Below are 14,763 nucleotides of genomic sequence, written 5' to 3' on the forward strand. Positions count from 1 at the left end.
GAATTTCTGCCATTTAAAATAACTCTAAATGAATAATTTATTTACAGTGGAATTGATTTTTTTTAAATTTATTATATGTAAGTACACTGTAGCTGTTTTCAGACACACCAGAAGAGGGTACCAGATCCCATTACAGATTGTTGTGAGCCACCATGTGGTTGCTGGGAATTGAACTCAGGACCTCTGGAAGAGCAGTCGGTGCTCTTAACCACTGAGCCATCTCTCCAGCCCCAAACAATTTTTTTTTTTTTTTTTTTTTTTTTCCGGAGCTGGGGACCGAACCCAGGGCCTTGTGCTTGCTAGGCAAGTGCTCTACCACTAAGCTAAATCCCCAACCCCGGAACTGATTTTTATATGTCATTCTAAGTTTTGAAAAATGCTGCCGGCCAGCCGCCACAGTCAGGCTTTTGAACAGCTCCAGGACTTTCTCCTGAGCCTCTGTAGTCCCCGTCCTTACCCATAGCAAACACTGATCTGGCTCCTTTCTAATAGTTTACCTCTTCCAAGATGGAAATGGAGTCCTGTAGTATGTGGCCTTTTGAATCTAAGGTTTTCACTTTGTGGAGTTCTTTAGTTCATCTATGTTCTTTATGTGTCTTTTGGGGGAGGGTAACTAGGGATGGAACCCCAAGTTTCACATATTAAGCAAACGTTCTACACTGAGTTCACCCCCAGGCCTCTCATTCCTTTGCAGTGCTGAACAGCATTCCTTTGTGTGGCTATGCCACGACCGTTTACTCTTTCACTACTTGGGTAATGTTTGGATTTCTAGATTTGGTGATTTATGAAGAAGACGGCTATGAGTGTGTCATACCGTTTTCTATGTAATCTAACAGTTCATTTAGATCCATAAATATCTATTCCTGGGTTATAGAGTAGGGCCATGCTTCACAGAAAGCTTTACAAATTGAAGTTACGTATATGTGTCTGTCTCCATGCATACGATCGATCACATGCAGATGCCACATTGCCAGTCCTCGGGTCCTGTGGAGTTGTGGTTACAGATGGGTGTGAGTTGCTGGACATGGGGCTTGGCAGCTGAGCTGGGTTTTGTTTGTCCATTTGTCCCTGCTGCCTTTGAGGTTTCTCATCGATGACTGGTCCGTTTCGGCTAACTTTGCATTGGTGTGAGGTCATAGGGACATCCAGTTCACTGCCCTTTCAGTACTGAATTCTGTCACACTTGTATGACAAACCCGTGTGTTCATCTTTTCCTGGCCTCTGCGTCCCCAGATGCTCCTGTGGGTCGTTCTGCCTGATACTGTGTGATCATAGCTGTTCCAAAGGCGTAGCTTCATGATTGATGGGAGTCAGTGTGAGTCTTCCAGCTCCAGGCTTTCTCGTGGAGTTTTCTTTGGTTTTGTTTTATTGGGTTTTGGTTTTAAACGGGATAGCTCTGTGTAACCCTGGCTGTCCTGGAATCCAGTCTTTCTCAAAATGAACTTGACCATTTTTTCTTTTCATTTTTGGATAACAAAAAAAAGTTTTTACTAAAACATAAGATTTATAGAAGTTTCCAGGCAAGCCATACAAAATGGTCACAAGCTAGCTTCCTCTCTCTTCCTCCTCTTCCTCCTCTTTCTCCTCCTCTTCCTCCTCCTCCTCCTCCTCGGGGTGGGGTGGGGGGCAGTGAATCTGCACTTGACAGCAAAGCCACGGTGTTATTAGTGAAGGCTGTAATGTTTAATGTTCCCATTTTGATTCTGAGATTCTGATAATCAGGCTTGTCTATCTAATTAGACTTGGCAGAGAACATATTCCAAGCAAGCCGGCTAGCTGTGTTTAATCACTGCAGTTAGGTCTCATCATAGGAGGGCAGTGGGGAAGAAGGAGCCAATGAAACAAAACTACCCCCTCCCAAGAAAAGGTAAAACCACTCAAACCCCTGGCGGCTAACCTGCTTCCTTCTTGGTGCCTTGTACTTACACTACAATGGGGAGAGTCAAAGCAGAGTCACTGCTTTCCAACATCTCAGAAGAACCGGGACGAGGTTTCCAGCCTCTGCTCATGCTCTGCAGCGGTGAACCAGGACAAGGCAGGTTTGCTAAAGACACCGGCGCCTGGGCTTTTAATCTGTAATGTCTCTAAGCCTGTGTTCACTGAATGTAAACAACAAAAGTAAGAACTGTTGGCAGAACAGGAGTGATGCACACTTGACGATCTCTCTGATCGACTTAAATGTCATTCGTGTCCATGCTCTCACTGTTTCACGGCTTGGGCTTTGCGGCTCTTCTGCGGCTACACCATCTGCTAATGGGTCAGTTGGATTAGGAGAGCTTAGAGCCTGCATTGATGGCAGAACTGTGGATCTGCAATGCCAGGGACCACTTCTCTTTCACAATATCCCGTCATATTCTTCCTCTTATTAGGGTAGTGAATATTGGTGTTTTAGGTGCTGCCATTGGGTGGCGTTCTGGAAGAAATGGTTACATCTAAAAGTCCCTCCCTCAAAAGCGGAATCCTGGGGCCCCTGAAGTGGCCCCATGAAGACGACAGGTGCTGCTCTTACTCGGTTCTGCTTTAACGCCAGGAGCCGACCAGTTTTCGTGTTTGCGTTTCAGTGCCTTTTAGAATCAGTTTTGCGACTTTTAAAAAGGTAAACTCTGGTTTTGTTTGGGACTGCACTGAATATATAACTCAGTTCCTGGGCAGTTGACATCTCGAAGCAGTCAGTGTGGGACAATCTCCCCGGGACTCCAGGTTTCCTTCACAGAGATGTGTAGCTTTCAGCAGAGCTTCTGCACATATTATTCAAGTTAGACATAGACTCCCATGGGATTCTTCTGTGATAAATAGGGATGCCATTTCTCTAACTTCACTTTCCGGTTGTTCACAGCTGTAACGTCGAGCTCCACTGGACTGTAGTGAACTCATGTGCCACGGTCTCAGCTGACTTCATGGCTGAATTGTGGGGCCTTTCCTGTGGACAACTGTAGCTGTCTTTTGCTACATTGTTGGTTCTTTTTTTTTTTTTTTTTTTTCCGGAGCTGGGGACCTAACAGGGCCTTGCGCTTGCTAGGCAAGTGCTCTACCACTGAGCTAAATCCCCAACCCTTACATTGTTGGTTCTTTCTTCTACCCTTCTCCATCTTTTCAACCCCCTAACACTAGATAAGAGAGGAAAAAGGAGAGGAGAGATCCCTGAATAAGGTGTGTGGGGTGTGTGTGTGTGTGTGTGTGTGTGTGTGTGTGTGTGTGTGTGTGTGTGTGTGAAAGAGTGGATGTTATTGATTGACTACTTTCTTCTGATCAGCGGCATCAAGTTTCTTGGGGGCAAGTTTGATCCTTGCTGTTCTCGCTGTTTCTTCTTTGCACGCGACCACTTAACAAACTGCAGCCAACAGCAACCACCAACCACCAACCAACAAACCACCCACAGCCCCACTGAACAACCAGCAACAACCAACCAACAACCACCCCTCTTGGGGCCCCAGCATTCTGAAAAATCCCCAGAAGTCCAAATGTCACGCCATCGCACAAAGTCTCCGCAGCTGGTAAAATCACACCGCTGCTGGGGCACGAGGCAAATCACAGCAGCTGTGGACAATCTGAAGCGGCCACAAATTCCACACCTGGGGTTTAAAAAAAAAAACCTATACTATTTCTGTGTTTTTCAAAGAAGCCAAAATTCCAAAATTGTCCTGACAGTCATATCATATAAAAACTAGTCTTTTCCCCAGCTACTCCGTGCACCTGTTACAGCATCTCCTCTGTGCCACACACATACACCGAGATTTGGTTTGGATGAAAAAAACTTTTGACAGTGGTCCTTTGAGATAAATAAAAACAAAGAAAACCAAACTTGTTCATCCTGTGGATTAATTACCAGAGGATCTAGAAGGGAGCGAGGCAGGAGGGAGGCGGGGACAAGGAGGAGGAGAATATGAATTATCAGTGTAGCCGTGTTTTTAAAGCCCAGCAGAAGGGTTAAGGTGGTTGGATTGTATGGCTGTGATGTGCAATTTTGGTTTCTTTGAGAAACAAAGAAATATGTACAAATATACTTAGGTATATAAGGACACAGTCGGGCCAAATTGCCGCCTATGGGGTGAGGGCTCTTAATTTTCCAGGGTCCTCTGGGACGTGTCAAGTTCAGGGGCAGCGTGGTGTCATGACACACGTTAGCTCAGCATTTGAAGGTGAGGCAGGAGGACCAATCAGTATGGATTGTATAGTGCGCACCAGTGTCTCGCAGATCACATAAAAAGTTCCGCAGGGAACTAGGAAATACCTGCGTGGCACGCACACACTCCACAGAGTTGCTATATACTAGATGAAACGAGTATAAGACCCACTTTTTCTCACCCACTACCAGAAGTGTTCTTCAACTGTTCCACAACATTTAGCACACAGGGATGCCGCGAGCTGACGCGGAGACTTCTGGGAAGTGTGGTCCAGGGTCTCTGCGATGAGCGTGCTTCTGTTGAGGCCGGCGGGCGCGGAGCATTCTGGGAAGTGTAGTTCAAATTCTCTGTGCGTTGCGCGTGTTTCTGTTGTGCGGCTGATGCGAAGCATTCTGGGAAGTGTCTCCCAGGTGGTTTCTGTTAGCATCTGCTTTCCCTGGTCCTCCCTTGAGTCTCTTCTCTCCCACACCTTCCTCGACTGATCCCTGGATCTGGAGGTTTGCCGGGTCGGCGGCGGGCGGCCGTAGGGGAGTTGGTTCTAAGCTGGCGAAACGGAAGCACAGGGCTTCCAGTGAGCCTGCCTCCAATCCCACAGATACTATCGCACTGGTAGGGTCTCAGCGCGTAGCTCAGTCATCCTCCTGCCTCAGCCTCCGGTGTTTTGCGATAACAGGTGTGGGGCATCACACCTTGTTTCGCTGCTGTCTGGAATTGGGATGGGAGGACCATGCTGATAGAGTTGTTTTGGAGGATTGATGTAGCCAGTGTCACGCTGCCCCGAAGGTTCTACGTTCACACTGCAGGGAACTGGGATGGGTGGAGGAGATTTGCCGGGAGCCTGTCTTGTAGAAGGATAAATGGACACATCTGTGGCTTTCCACGATGTCAGATTTTACTGAACGATGAGAAAGTCATAAGCTGTGTCAGTTGGCTGCAATTTGCCAAGGAATCTCGATTTCCCTTGGTAGTTGGCCATTAACCACGGCTTCTTTTATTCCAAGCTTAATATAACTATTGATAAACCACGCGTCACTCCGCACACAGTTATACATGCACGCATGCGTACAGGTTATGGAGGTGGTTAGAGGGTTAAAGATGCTTTAGCATTCAGACAGGTTCCCAGAAGTCGCAGGCAGAGAGCTGATTCAGGTGCAGAGAAGAGCCCAGGAGAGGACTAGATACAGATCTTCAGGGGAAAACCCGATGATAAGCACATCTGTGGGTGTGGGGTGTTGAGCGGGGTCGGGGTGGAGTGGGAATGGGGAGCGTGTCTTAACGATGAGAAAGTCACAAGCTGTGTCAGTTTCATTGGCTGCAACTTACCAAGGAATCTCGATTTTGCTTGGCATTGGCCATTAATCACAGGTTCTTTTATTCCAAGCTTAACCTAACTAATGATAAATTTCTGAGCACCTGTCACTCCGCACACAGTTATACACGCACGTGAGTTTATTGTCACAGGTTGGATCAGGGGAACTGGACTTGGGAACAAAGATAGGAGTCTGGAGTTCTTCACTGAACAAGGTTCCTGTCTCGTGACCAAGCCACTGAATAGTGTGCCTGCCACATACGGGTCCTTTGGTGAGGTAGTTACACGTGATATGGTGGATGAGCTTATGTTTTCTGTTCCAGGCTGGCTTTGAACTTACAGAGATCTGCCGGCCTCTGACTCCTGAGTGCTGGGACTAAAAGGCTAGCCGATATCTTTTAATAGCACTTAAAATAAGTTGCTTGGCTGTGGCTGTTTGTTGGTGGAAACAAGACATGGGTTCCTTCTCTGCACTTTGATCCAAAATGGAGAAACTCAGATCAAGACTGTTGCCCCATAAAATTCAAAACTACACAGCCTGAAAGCTGATAGCTGATAGTCCAAACAACAGAGTTCCCAGCCCCAGCCCAGCATGCTCTCAAGATGGTTTGATCAAGTGCAGCCCCTCCCCCTAACTCCTACTCCCTTTACAGATTCAGGGGAGGAAGGAGGAAGCAGTGGTGGTCTGTTGACCATGCATATGTAGGCACAGCAAGCCAAATGTGTTTCCTCCTGTTAAGGTGTAGCCATTTAAAATACATGTTCGTTTATTCTTTCTCTTTCTATGACTTGTGAGGGGTCATAGATGTGTGCTAGTGCATACATGTGCTGATATGTTCATGCTTCTGTATGCATTTGTGTGGAGGTCAAAGGTCAATACCAAATGTCTTCCATGATCACTCTCCACCTCTATCTATCTATCTATCTATCTATCTATCTATCTATCATCTATATCTATCTATCATCTATTATCTATCTATCATCTATTATCTATCTATCATCTATTATCTATCTATCATCTATCATCTATCTATCTATCTATCTATCTATCTATCTATCTATCTATCTATCATCTATCTACTTTGAGGTATTGTCTCTCATGGACCCTGCAGACTTGCTGTGGAGGGAAGCTAGTGACCCTCCTGTCTCTGCCTCCTCAGTGACAGGATTACAGGTGCAGGAGCCATGCCCAGCTTTGTACACAAGTACTGGGGATCCAAATTCAGGTTCTCAAGCTCCTCTTTAATAATTTTTTTCACAATGATAATTTGTGGTGTGTTTGTGTTTGTGTGTACTCTCACACGACACATTGTGCATGTGCAGGGCAGAGGAAGACTCACAGGAAGAGTCAGTCCTAAGGACTGAACTCAGGTCATCACTTTGGTGACAAGCCCCTTTCCCCAGAGGTCTGTCATCACATAGGTTCTTTACCTCTTCCCCACCCCCCCTCCCACCCCGATCCCCTTTGAGACAGTTTCTCCGTGTAACCCTGGCTGTCCTGGAATTTGCTATGTTAACCAGGCTGGCTTCAAACCCACAGCAATTCTCCTGCCTCTGCTCCGCCTCCACCTCCTGAATTCTGGGTTAAAGGCCTGGGCCTCCACACTTGGCCCTCTCATTAGCTGTTGGGTCTTCTCTGTTAGAGTAGACACGGCAGCCTTGGACCACTCTTTTCAGGAGATCGTAATCTCTTCTTGTGGGTACTAATAACTCGCCAGCAGTCCAGCCTCTCACTGGGGGCAGCCAGGTGCTCCTGGCCTTCCTTTCTGTCCCCATCAATCCTGGTTAGCCCTGGACACCTTCTCTGTTCTCTTTAGGAAGGAGAAGATTGTCTCCAGCTTGGTGTCAAGGATGACTGTCCTATTTCATGGCTTCTCTCCTTCCACAGCCTGACCTCTCGACAAGGACTGAGTGGAAGGTGAGGTCGTGATTCCTTCATTCATTAAGGCTCCTGGTGAGTGTGGCCTGGATGCTGTTGTTGTTGTTGTTGTTGTTGTTGTTGTTGTTGTTATTGTTATTGTTGTTGTTGTTTTGAGGTGGAGTCTCACCACGTAGCCCTGGCTGTCCTGGAACTCCCTCTGTAGACCAGGCTGGCCTCAAACTCAGGGAGTCACTCTCCTCTCCTTCCTGTCAATCTCAGTGATGGGATTAAAGATGTCACCACGTTTAGCATATTTTTCGTATTTGAATGATGAAGTGTTGGTATCAGGGTCATGAGGGAACAATCAAAGAAAGAGGGCCACTCCAGGATGGAATAAGGCCTTGCTGCAGCAGGGAGGTCCGGCCTCTGATGGACGGAACCTCAGACAGCCACGCAGAAGCATATTTATTGATTGTCACACAACAGTTATTTTTAGAGTAAAGCAAGTTGCTCATACTAAAACCCAGATCTGCTCTCCGTGTTTCCTGAAGGAGCTCCTCACCCTGCAGTCTCAGTCAGTACTCAAGACTGCAAGACGCGCCAGGTTTGCCAGGACTGGCTTGGGATTAAGTCATACAAAGGCTGTTAAGCTCCCTCAGAAAAACAACTTTAAAAAAAAAAAAGATATATTTGTTTATTTCATGTATATGAGTACACTATAGCTATTTTCAGACACACCAGAAGAAGGTGTCAGATCCCATTACAGATGGTTGTGAGCCACCGTGTGGTTGCTGGGAATTGAACTCAGGACCTCTGGAAGAGCAGTCCTTAACCGCTGAACTACCTCTCCAGCCCCAACAACTCTTATAGATAACAAAAAACATTCACTTTTTCCTACAATGATTTCTTCAAGGCCCAAGACCTTGTAAAATACAACCATTTCATTCTGATGTTTACCCTAGATACAATGACTCTGCTAATTTTTCCCTCTACAATGAAGGGCTTGAGGCAGGGTAGATTAATGTTTATAAGTTGGGTTGGAACTTATACAGCCCAGACCCATGGCCTCGAGTCATACCTTCCTGGATATAGTCTCACTAAGGTTCAGAACTGCCTGCAATTTAGAGCCAGAGTCCTCAGGAAACCCGAGGAGACCTGGCTCAGTCACCTGTCCCAAACCGACCAGAGACAAGAAATGGCTAGGAGAAAGGTGCTCAAACCACGGTGGCTGCATTGGGACTTACAAAGGAAGGGATCCAGTGAGCTCCTGCTCCGACTTTGTGGTACCAACTGAACTTTAGGTTCAAATAGAGGAACAGGGGCCTGCAAGATGCGGGACTTGTAGGAGTCCGTGCTGCCAAGCTTGGCGACCAGTGCTCCACCCCCAGAGTGTATGTGGCGAGAGGAACCAACTCCTGCTGCAGGTGGTCTTCTCGTGACCCCCACATGTGCCCTGCAAGCACATGCTACATAAATCAAGAAAGAAAGAAAAGAAAGAAAGAAAGGAAGAAAGAAAGAAAGGAAGAAAGAAAGAAAGAGGAAAGAAAGAAGGAAAGAAAGAAAGAAAGAAAGAGAGAGAGAAAGAGGAAAGGAAGGAAGGAAATAAGGAAGAAAAGGAAGGAAGGAAGGAAGGAAGGAAGGAAGGAAGGAAGGAAGGAACCTTGTTAAGTCTCGCCATTCTTGTTTTGACCCAGATCCCTAAAAGTAGCTTGATACATAGCTAATGCCTGGCATTGCCTGTGGGACCCCTAATTAGTTACAGGGTATCCCTTCTCTATCATAGCTAACTTCCTGTCTTAGAGGCGGTCTGTCTATCTACAGTCAAGGTGGTGGCTGGTTTGGGATAGTGACTCCTCTCGATGCCTTCAGATGAGAGTGCTGGCACCCGGTGCCCTGTGTAGGTTTCCTCGGAGTATTTCCTTTAACTCTGACCTCTCTCTGCTCCGACCTGTATCTGCCTCTCACCACTTTCTGCCAGTGCCCGCTTCTCTCTCTGACTCCTGTCCGTCTCTTTTTGTCTTTAGAAGCAACAGAGAGACAAGGCTTGGGATGCTGGCTGTGGAATGAGTCTGGGTGCTGGGACCCCCACCTGCCTCTGCCCTCACCGGTGCGTGGGTACAACAGCTGCCATCTTTGTTGGTAAGAGTGCTCTAAAATACCAGGCGCCTCACCGAGGGAGCCGCCTGCCTGTGTTCATTTGCTTCCCACCGTAATCGTGGGACCGGCATTCAATCCCTGTCCTTCTGATAGCCAAGGAAGCGCACAGCAAGTTAGGTGTTGAGCTTGAGGCCACACAGTAGCTTCTCCTTTGCAAGGTACATGTGAGGAAACTTCATGGAGCAGTGTGCTAGCGTGCATGTGCTACTCAGGGTCCCCGGTGTGCCAAACACTAGCCCATTTCTAGCTCTTATAATGACTTTTTGAGATAGGGTATCACTGTATAATCCAGGCCAACTTGAACTGATAGCAATCCTCCTGCCTCAGTCTCTCCTGAAGGCCAGAATTGCAGGTGTGTGACACCACAGCATCCCATTTCTGGTCCCGCAATGAAGACTCCGGTAGTCTGTTAATCCCAGTATCATCGATTATAGCACTGTGATTACCTACATCTCTCAGAGGCGGGGACTTCATTCAGTTGTCTCTGTTTCTATGGCAGAGTCTCTCATGGCTTTCCTCTTAGCTTGGCGAATGTGCAAATTCTTATGTCTTCGAGAAGCTGGCCACCCATGCAGCCTGCTTTTTAGAGTACCGACGTGAGCACCATTTTCTACTGTCCCAGGATGACAGGCAGATCCGGAGGCGAAAGGGAAGGGTGTCTGCTTGAAACACAGCAGTCGCGTGTGTAGCCAGGCGGGTCACTCGTGGCCAGGGGCTACTGCAGGGTCGTGTGCTGTCTGAGTCAGGCTCCCTGAGGAAGGGCACAGTTGCTGTCCATGGAGGACAGCCACCTGAGCTAGTCACACCCCGGCTGGGCTCTCTTTTGCCCTCTTCCTTCATTGCACCTTCTTAAGACCCAGCCATTCCCCAGGAGGACAGTGACCAAGGTGAAGGGGAGTTGGGCTCCTACACTTCCATTTCCTGGTTCACTTGCTGAGTGGATGTGGCTGTATAGAGGCGCACGTGCGCCACAGCCTGGCGTGTGTGTGGAGCTCGGAGGAATCTTTCTCCTCCCACCCGGTGGGGCCTGGAGATGGAATCAGTTTATGAGGCTTTGTGGCAAGAGCACCTTCACCCCTAAGCTGGCTCACCGCCTTAGCTTCTCATCTCAAAGCCAGGGTGGCTCTCACCCTTCCTATCGCTGCCACCCTGTAATATGGCCCCTCGTGCTGTGGTGACCCCAACCATAAAGTTACTCTCATCGCTGCTTTATAACTGTAATTTTGCCACTGTTATGAACCGCCATGTAAATATCTGATACGCAGGATATCTGATATGTGACCACTGTGAAAGGGATGTTCGGTCCCCAAAGGGGTCGAGACCCACAGGTTGAGAACCACAGCCCAAAGGTTCCACTTCCCTTCTTTTAGGAAGAATTAAGGAGAGTTGTTGACGTTTGAGAAATTCTTGGATGCCAGACATCAATCTCCCCTGTTTTCGTTGTTAATGTCACTTTATAATTGGATGAACGAAACAATAAGATCAAGGGCTGGAGAGATGGCTCGGTGCTTCAGAGCATCGGCTGCCCTTCCAGAGGATCCACGTCGGAACCTAACACCTCCATCAGGTGGCTCAAGTGAGCCTGTGACTCCAGCTCCAGGGGATCTGACGCCCTCTTCTGGCCTCTGAGGACCCCAGCACCCACCTGTACATAACACGGCCACACATACAGATAATTAAAAATATTTAAAGATTTAAAAAAATAACAAAAATGCTGGGCATTTTTAATCCTAGCACCTGGAAAGTAGAGGCAGGGGGATCTCTGTGAGGTCAAGGCCAGCCTGGTCTACATAGTGAGTTCCAGGACTGTCAAAGCTATACAGAGAAACCCTGTCTTAAAAAATAAAACAACAAAATACAAACTACTACTACTACTACTATTACTACTACTACTACTACTACTACTGCTACTACCACCATTACTACCACCACTACCTATGATTGGATGAACAAGCAGAGACTAGAAAATCCCGTGCCTCCATCCTCCATGTCGGGACACTCCTCTATACACAAAGTTAGAGAAGAAGAGGGAAAACATTCACTACATGGATGCTAAGGAGTGGAAATGCAGGCCATCGATTAGCTTGGGCAGAGCACTTGCCTCAATGGTTCAGCGCCTTGGCCTTGGTCCCCAGCACTGCAGAACCAACACTTACGAAGCTAGTTAAAATATGAGAAAGGGGGGTTGGGGATTTAGCTCAGCGGTAGAGCGCTTTCCTAGCAAGCGCAAGGCCCTGGGTTCGGTCCCCAGCTCCGAAAAAAAAAAAAAAAGAAAAGAAAATATATGAGAAAGGTACGTAGAGTACCAAAGAGAAACAAACGGGGGGCTGGGGACATAGCCTAAGGGGTAGAGTGCTTGCCTTGCATGCATGAGGCCCCAGGTCCAATACCCAGCTCCACATACTCCAGTCTTGGCACCACACCCTTGTGGTCCCAGCAACCGGGAAATGGAGGCAGGAAGATTAGAGAAGTGCAGGGTCATCCTTGGCTACCCAGCAAGTGTGAAGCTAGCCTATGCTACGAGACCCTGTCTATTAGATAGATAGATAGATAGATAGATAGATAGATAGATAGATAGATAGAAAATAAACATGGTTAATAAATATTTGACAAATATTTTAGTGATCACAACATATCAAGTTGTTTTCACTGACTTAAATTAGTTGTTTTTAACACTTAATTTTTTAGCATTGGAGTGTACTTCGAGAACAGCCCATACAAGTCGGTTTTCTTCTTCCATAAGGTGGCCCCCAGGATTTGAACTTGGGATGTCTGACTTGTCAGCAAACTCCTTCACCCACTGAGCTACCTGTTACTAGCCCAGATTTATGTCATGGGTTCAGTGTTGTCTATGGCATGAAGAACCAAGAATCTTTGTATTCATTTTGGGGAAAGAATACCGATAAAAGAAAAACACAGAAGGAAAATTGCATATCTGTTGCCATGGCATTTTTTAACATAGAAGAATAGGGACTTTATGTAAAAAGTGGTCTTTCTGTGACATTTCTTTTTGTTTTATGCTTTTAAGACAGGGCTTCATCCTGTCCTGGAACTCGATGTGACTTCAAACTGACAAGTCACCCTCCTGTCTCAGCCTTCGTGTGCTGGAATTACAAGCATTGTACGGGGGTAGGGGGGAGTGTGTGTGGTCCAGTGTGTGTGGCACTGGGGTGGGACCCAGGGCTTTGTGGATGCCTGGTAGATACTCCATGGCCCAAGCCCCACCTTAGCCATAGCTACCCTCAGTTGAAAGATTTAGATGTCATGTATTTGCTGTCACAGGAGATGGTGACCTTCAGGGACGTGGCCGTGGTCTTCAGCGATGAGGAGCTGGGGCTGCTGGATGCTGCCCAGAGGAAGCTGTACGGAGAGGTGATGCTGGAGAACTTCAGGATGCTGCTCTCAGTGGGTGAGGATGGGTGCGTAGCAAGTGGTGGTTCCCATGAAGTCTGTGTGGCCCTGGCTGTGCACGCAGCTCTTGAAGGGCCTCAGGGTTTTAATCTTTGCGAGGCCCAGAGCTGGGTCATTGTAGTGCCCCAGCCCCGCCCCTTTAGCTAACTCCTGTGGTTTGTACATGGACCACAGTGGGCAGTGTGCTTTCTCTGATCGTAATCCCCTCCACACATGTCATGGATGTAGGAACAGTTTTTTTTTAACATTAAAAATCTTTACTTTGTGGGGCTAGAGAGATGGCTCAGGGTTAAGAGCTCTGGCTGCTCCTTCAGAGAAGCCAAGTTTGGTTCCTAGCACCCACATGGCAGCTCCCAGACTCCTGTAACTCCAGTTCCATGGAGATCTGACTCCCTCGTCTTCCCCCTACAGGCACTGCATGCACACGGTGCATAGACATACATGCAGGCAAAACACTCATACACATAAAATAAATAAACCGTAAATTAAAACAATCACTGTGTGTGTGTGTGTATGTTTGTATGTGTGTGGATGCATATGTGCCGTGGCATGCATAGGGAGGTCAGAGATCAACTTGTGGGGTGGGTTCTCTCCTTCTACCTGTGGGTCCCGGGAATTGAACTCAGGTCTTTGGGCGTGGCAGCAGGTGCCTTTCCACTGAAAGCTGACTTGCTGGCATATGAACAATTTTTACCAAAATAAAGGGCAGAAAAGCCACGCATGGTGCTTCACAACTTTAATCCCAGCACTTGAGAGACAGAGGCAGACAGGTTTCTGTGACTGTAAGGCTATCCTGGCCTACAACATAACAAGCTCCAAGACAGCCTGGGCTACACAGAGAGACCCTGTCTCAAAGGGTCAGTGGGAGGGGCAATAATCAGAGCCCTTGGTGGTAACTTCTCATTGCAGTAAAAAGTATAGCTTGTTGCCAAATGAAAATGGTATGTTTGTCTGCGAGTGTGTGTGAACATGTGTGTGAGTGTATGATGTGTGAGTGTGAATATGTATGTAAGTGTATATGTGAGAGTGTGTGGCTGGGGGGGTTGGGTGAGTGTGTATGTGTGAGTGTGTATGTGGGTGAGTATATATGAGTGTATGTATGTGTGAGTGTGTGTGTATGTGTATATGTTTGTGTGTATACGTGTGAGTGTATATGAATGTATGTGTGTATATATGTGTGTATGTGTGAGAGAGTATATGTATGTGTATGTTTATGTGTGAGTGTGTATGTGTGTATATATGTGTATATGAGAGTGTGTGTGTATGTGCGTGTATATGTATTTGAGTATGTATATATGTGTGTATGTATGTATGTGTATGTGAGAGTGCATTTGTGTGTATATATATGTGTGAGTGTGTATATGTGTGAGTGTATGAGTGTGTGTGTGTGTGTGTGTGTGTGTGTGTGTGTGTGTGTGTGTGTGTGTCTGGTGATGGAGATTGAATCTAGAGCCCTGTGTGTGCTCGGCAAGCACTCTGCCATGAAGATATATTCCTAAAACTGTTTTTACCTTTTCCTGGGACAAGGGCACCATAGCAATCAATCCAGGCTGATCTAGAACTGTTTCCTGGGCAGGCTTTGAACCTGTAACCCTCCTACCTCAGTTTCCCCAATGCTGGGATTACAGGCCTGACCAGTCATGGTGAAAATGGACCTTTCTAACATTCATGCTAATGTCTGCATCTTTTGTGTCTTTTACATAAAACACATTTCTTATGACACAGAATATTAGAAAGCTGGGCCGAGATGGGTGGATCTCTGTGAGTTTGAGGCCAGCCTGGTCTACAGAGCGAGTTCCAGGGAAGCCAGCATACACACCCTGTTTTGTGAAACAGAACAGACAAAAACATCAAGTTTGGCAAACACACTGGCGTGTGTCTGTGCACGCAGGTGTGCATGT

The 14,763-nt window shown here is 47.1% G+C and overlaps 1 protein-coding gene across 6 annotated transcripts in view; it reads left to right on the forward strand.

The window, feature by feature from the left end:
- Positions 1–14,763, forward strand: part of LOC116892493 (zinc finger protein 45-like) — a 30,023-nt gene that overhangs the window by 10,906 nt on the left and 4,354 nt on the right. Inside the window, exons 1-4 of one of the 6 annotated variants that reach the window (XR_004386953.1) lie at positions 4,497–4,621; positions 7,251–7,351; positions 9,319–9,433; positions 12,195–12,386. The exons of 1 other annotated variant lie outside the window; for it this stretch is intronic. Coding sequence is in view for 4 of the 5 variants with exons in the window: in XM_032894232.1 (XP_032750123.1) it covers positions 12,716–12,860 (145 nt within the window). In the remaining variant the exon portion in view is untranslated. Of the gene's footprint in view, positions 1–2,533; positions 2,541–4,496; positions 4,622–7,250; positions 7,352–9,318; positions 9,434–12,194; positions 12,387–12,615; positions 12,861–14,763 lie in introns of those variants that run through there. 4 more of the 6 variants (XM_032894233.1, XM_032894234.1, XM_032894235.1 and 1 more) reach the window with 4 other exon arrangements.

The sequence above is a fragment of the Rattus rattus genome, chromosome 2 (genome assembly GCF_011064425.1).
Source record: "Rattus rattus isolate New Zealand chromosome 2, Rrattus_CSIRO_v1, whole genome shotgun sequence".
In the NCBI taxonomy this organism is placed as follows: domain Eukaryota; kingdom Metazoa; phylum Chordata; class Mammalia; order Rodentia; family Muridae; genus Rattus; species Rattus rattus.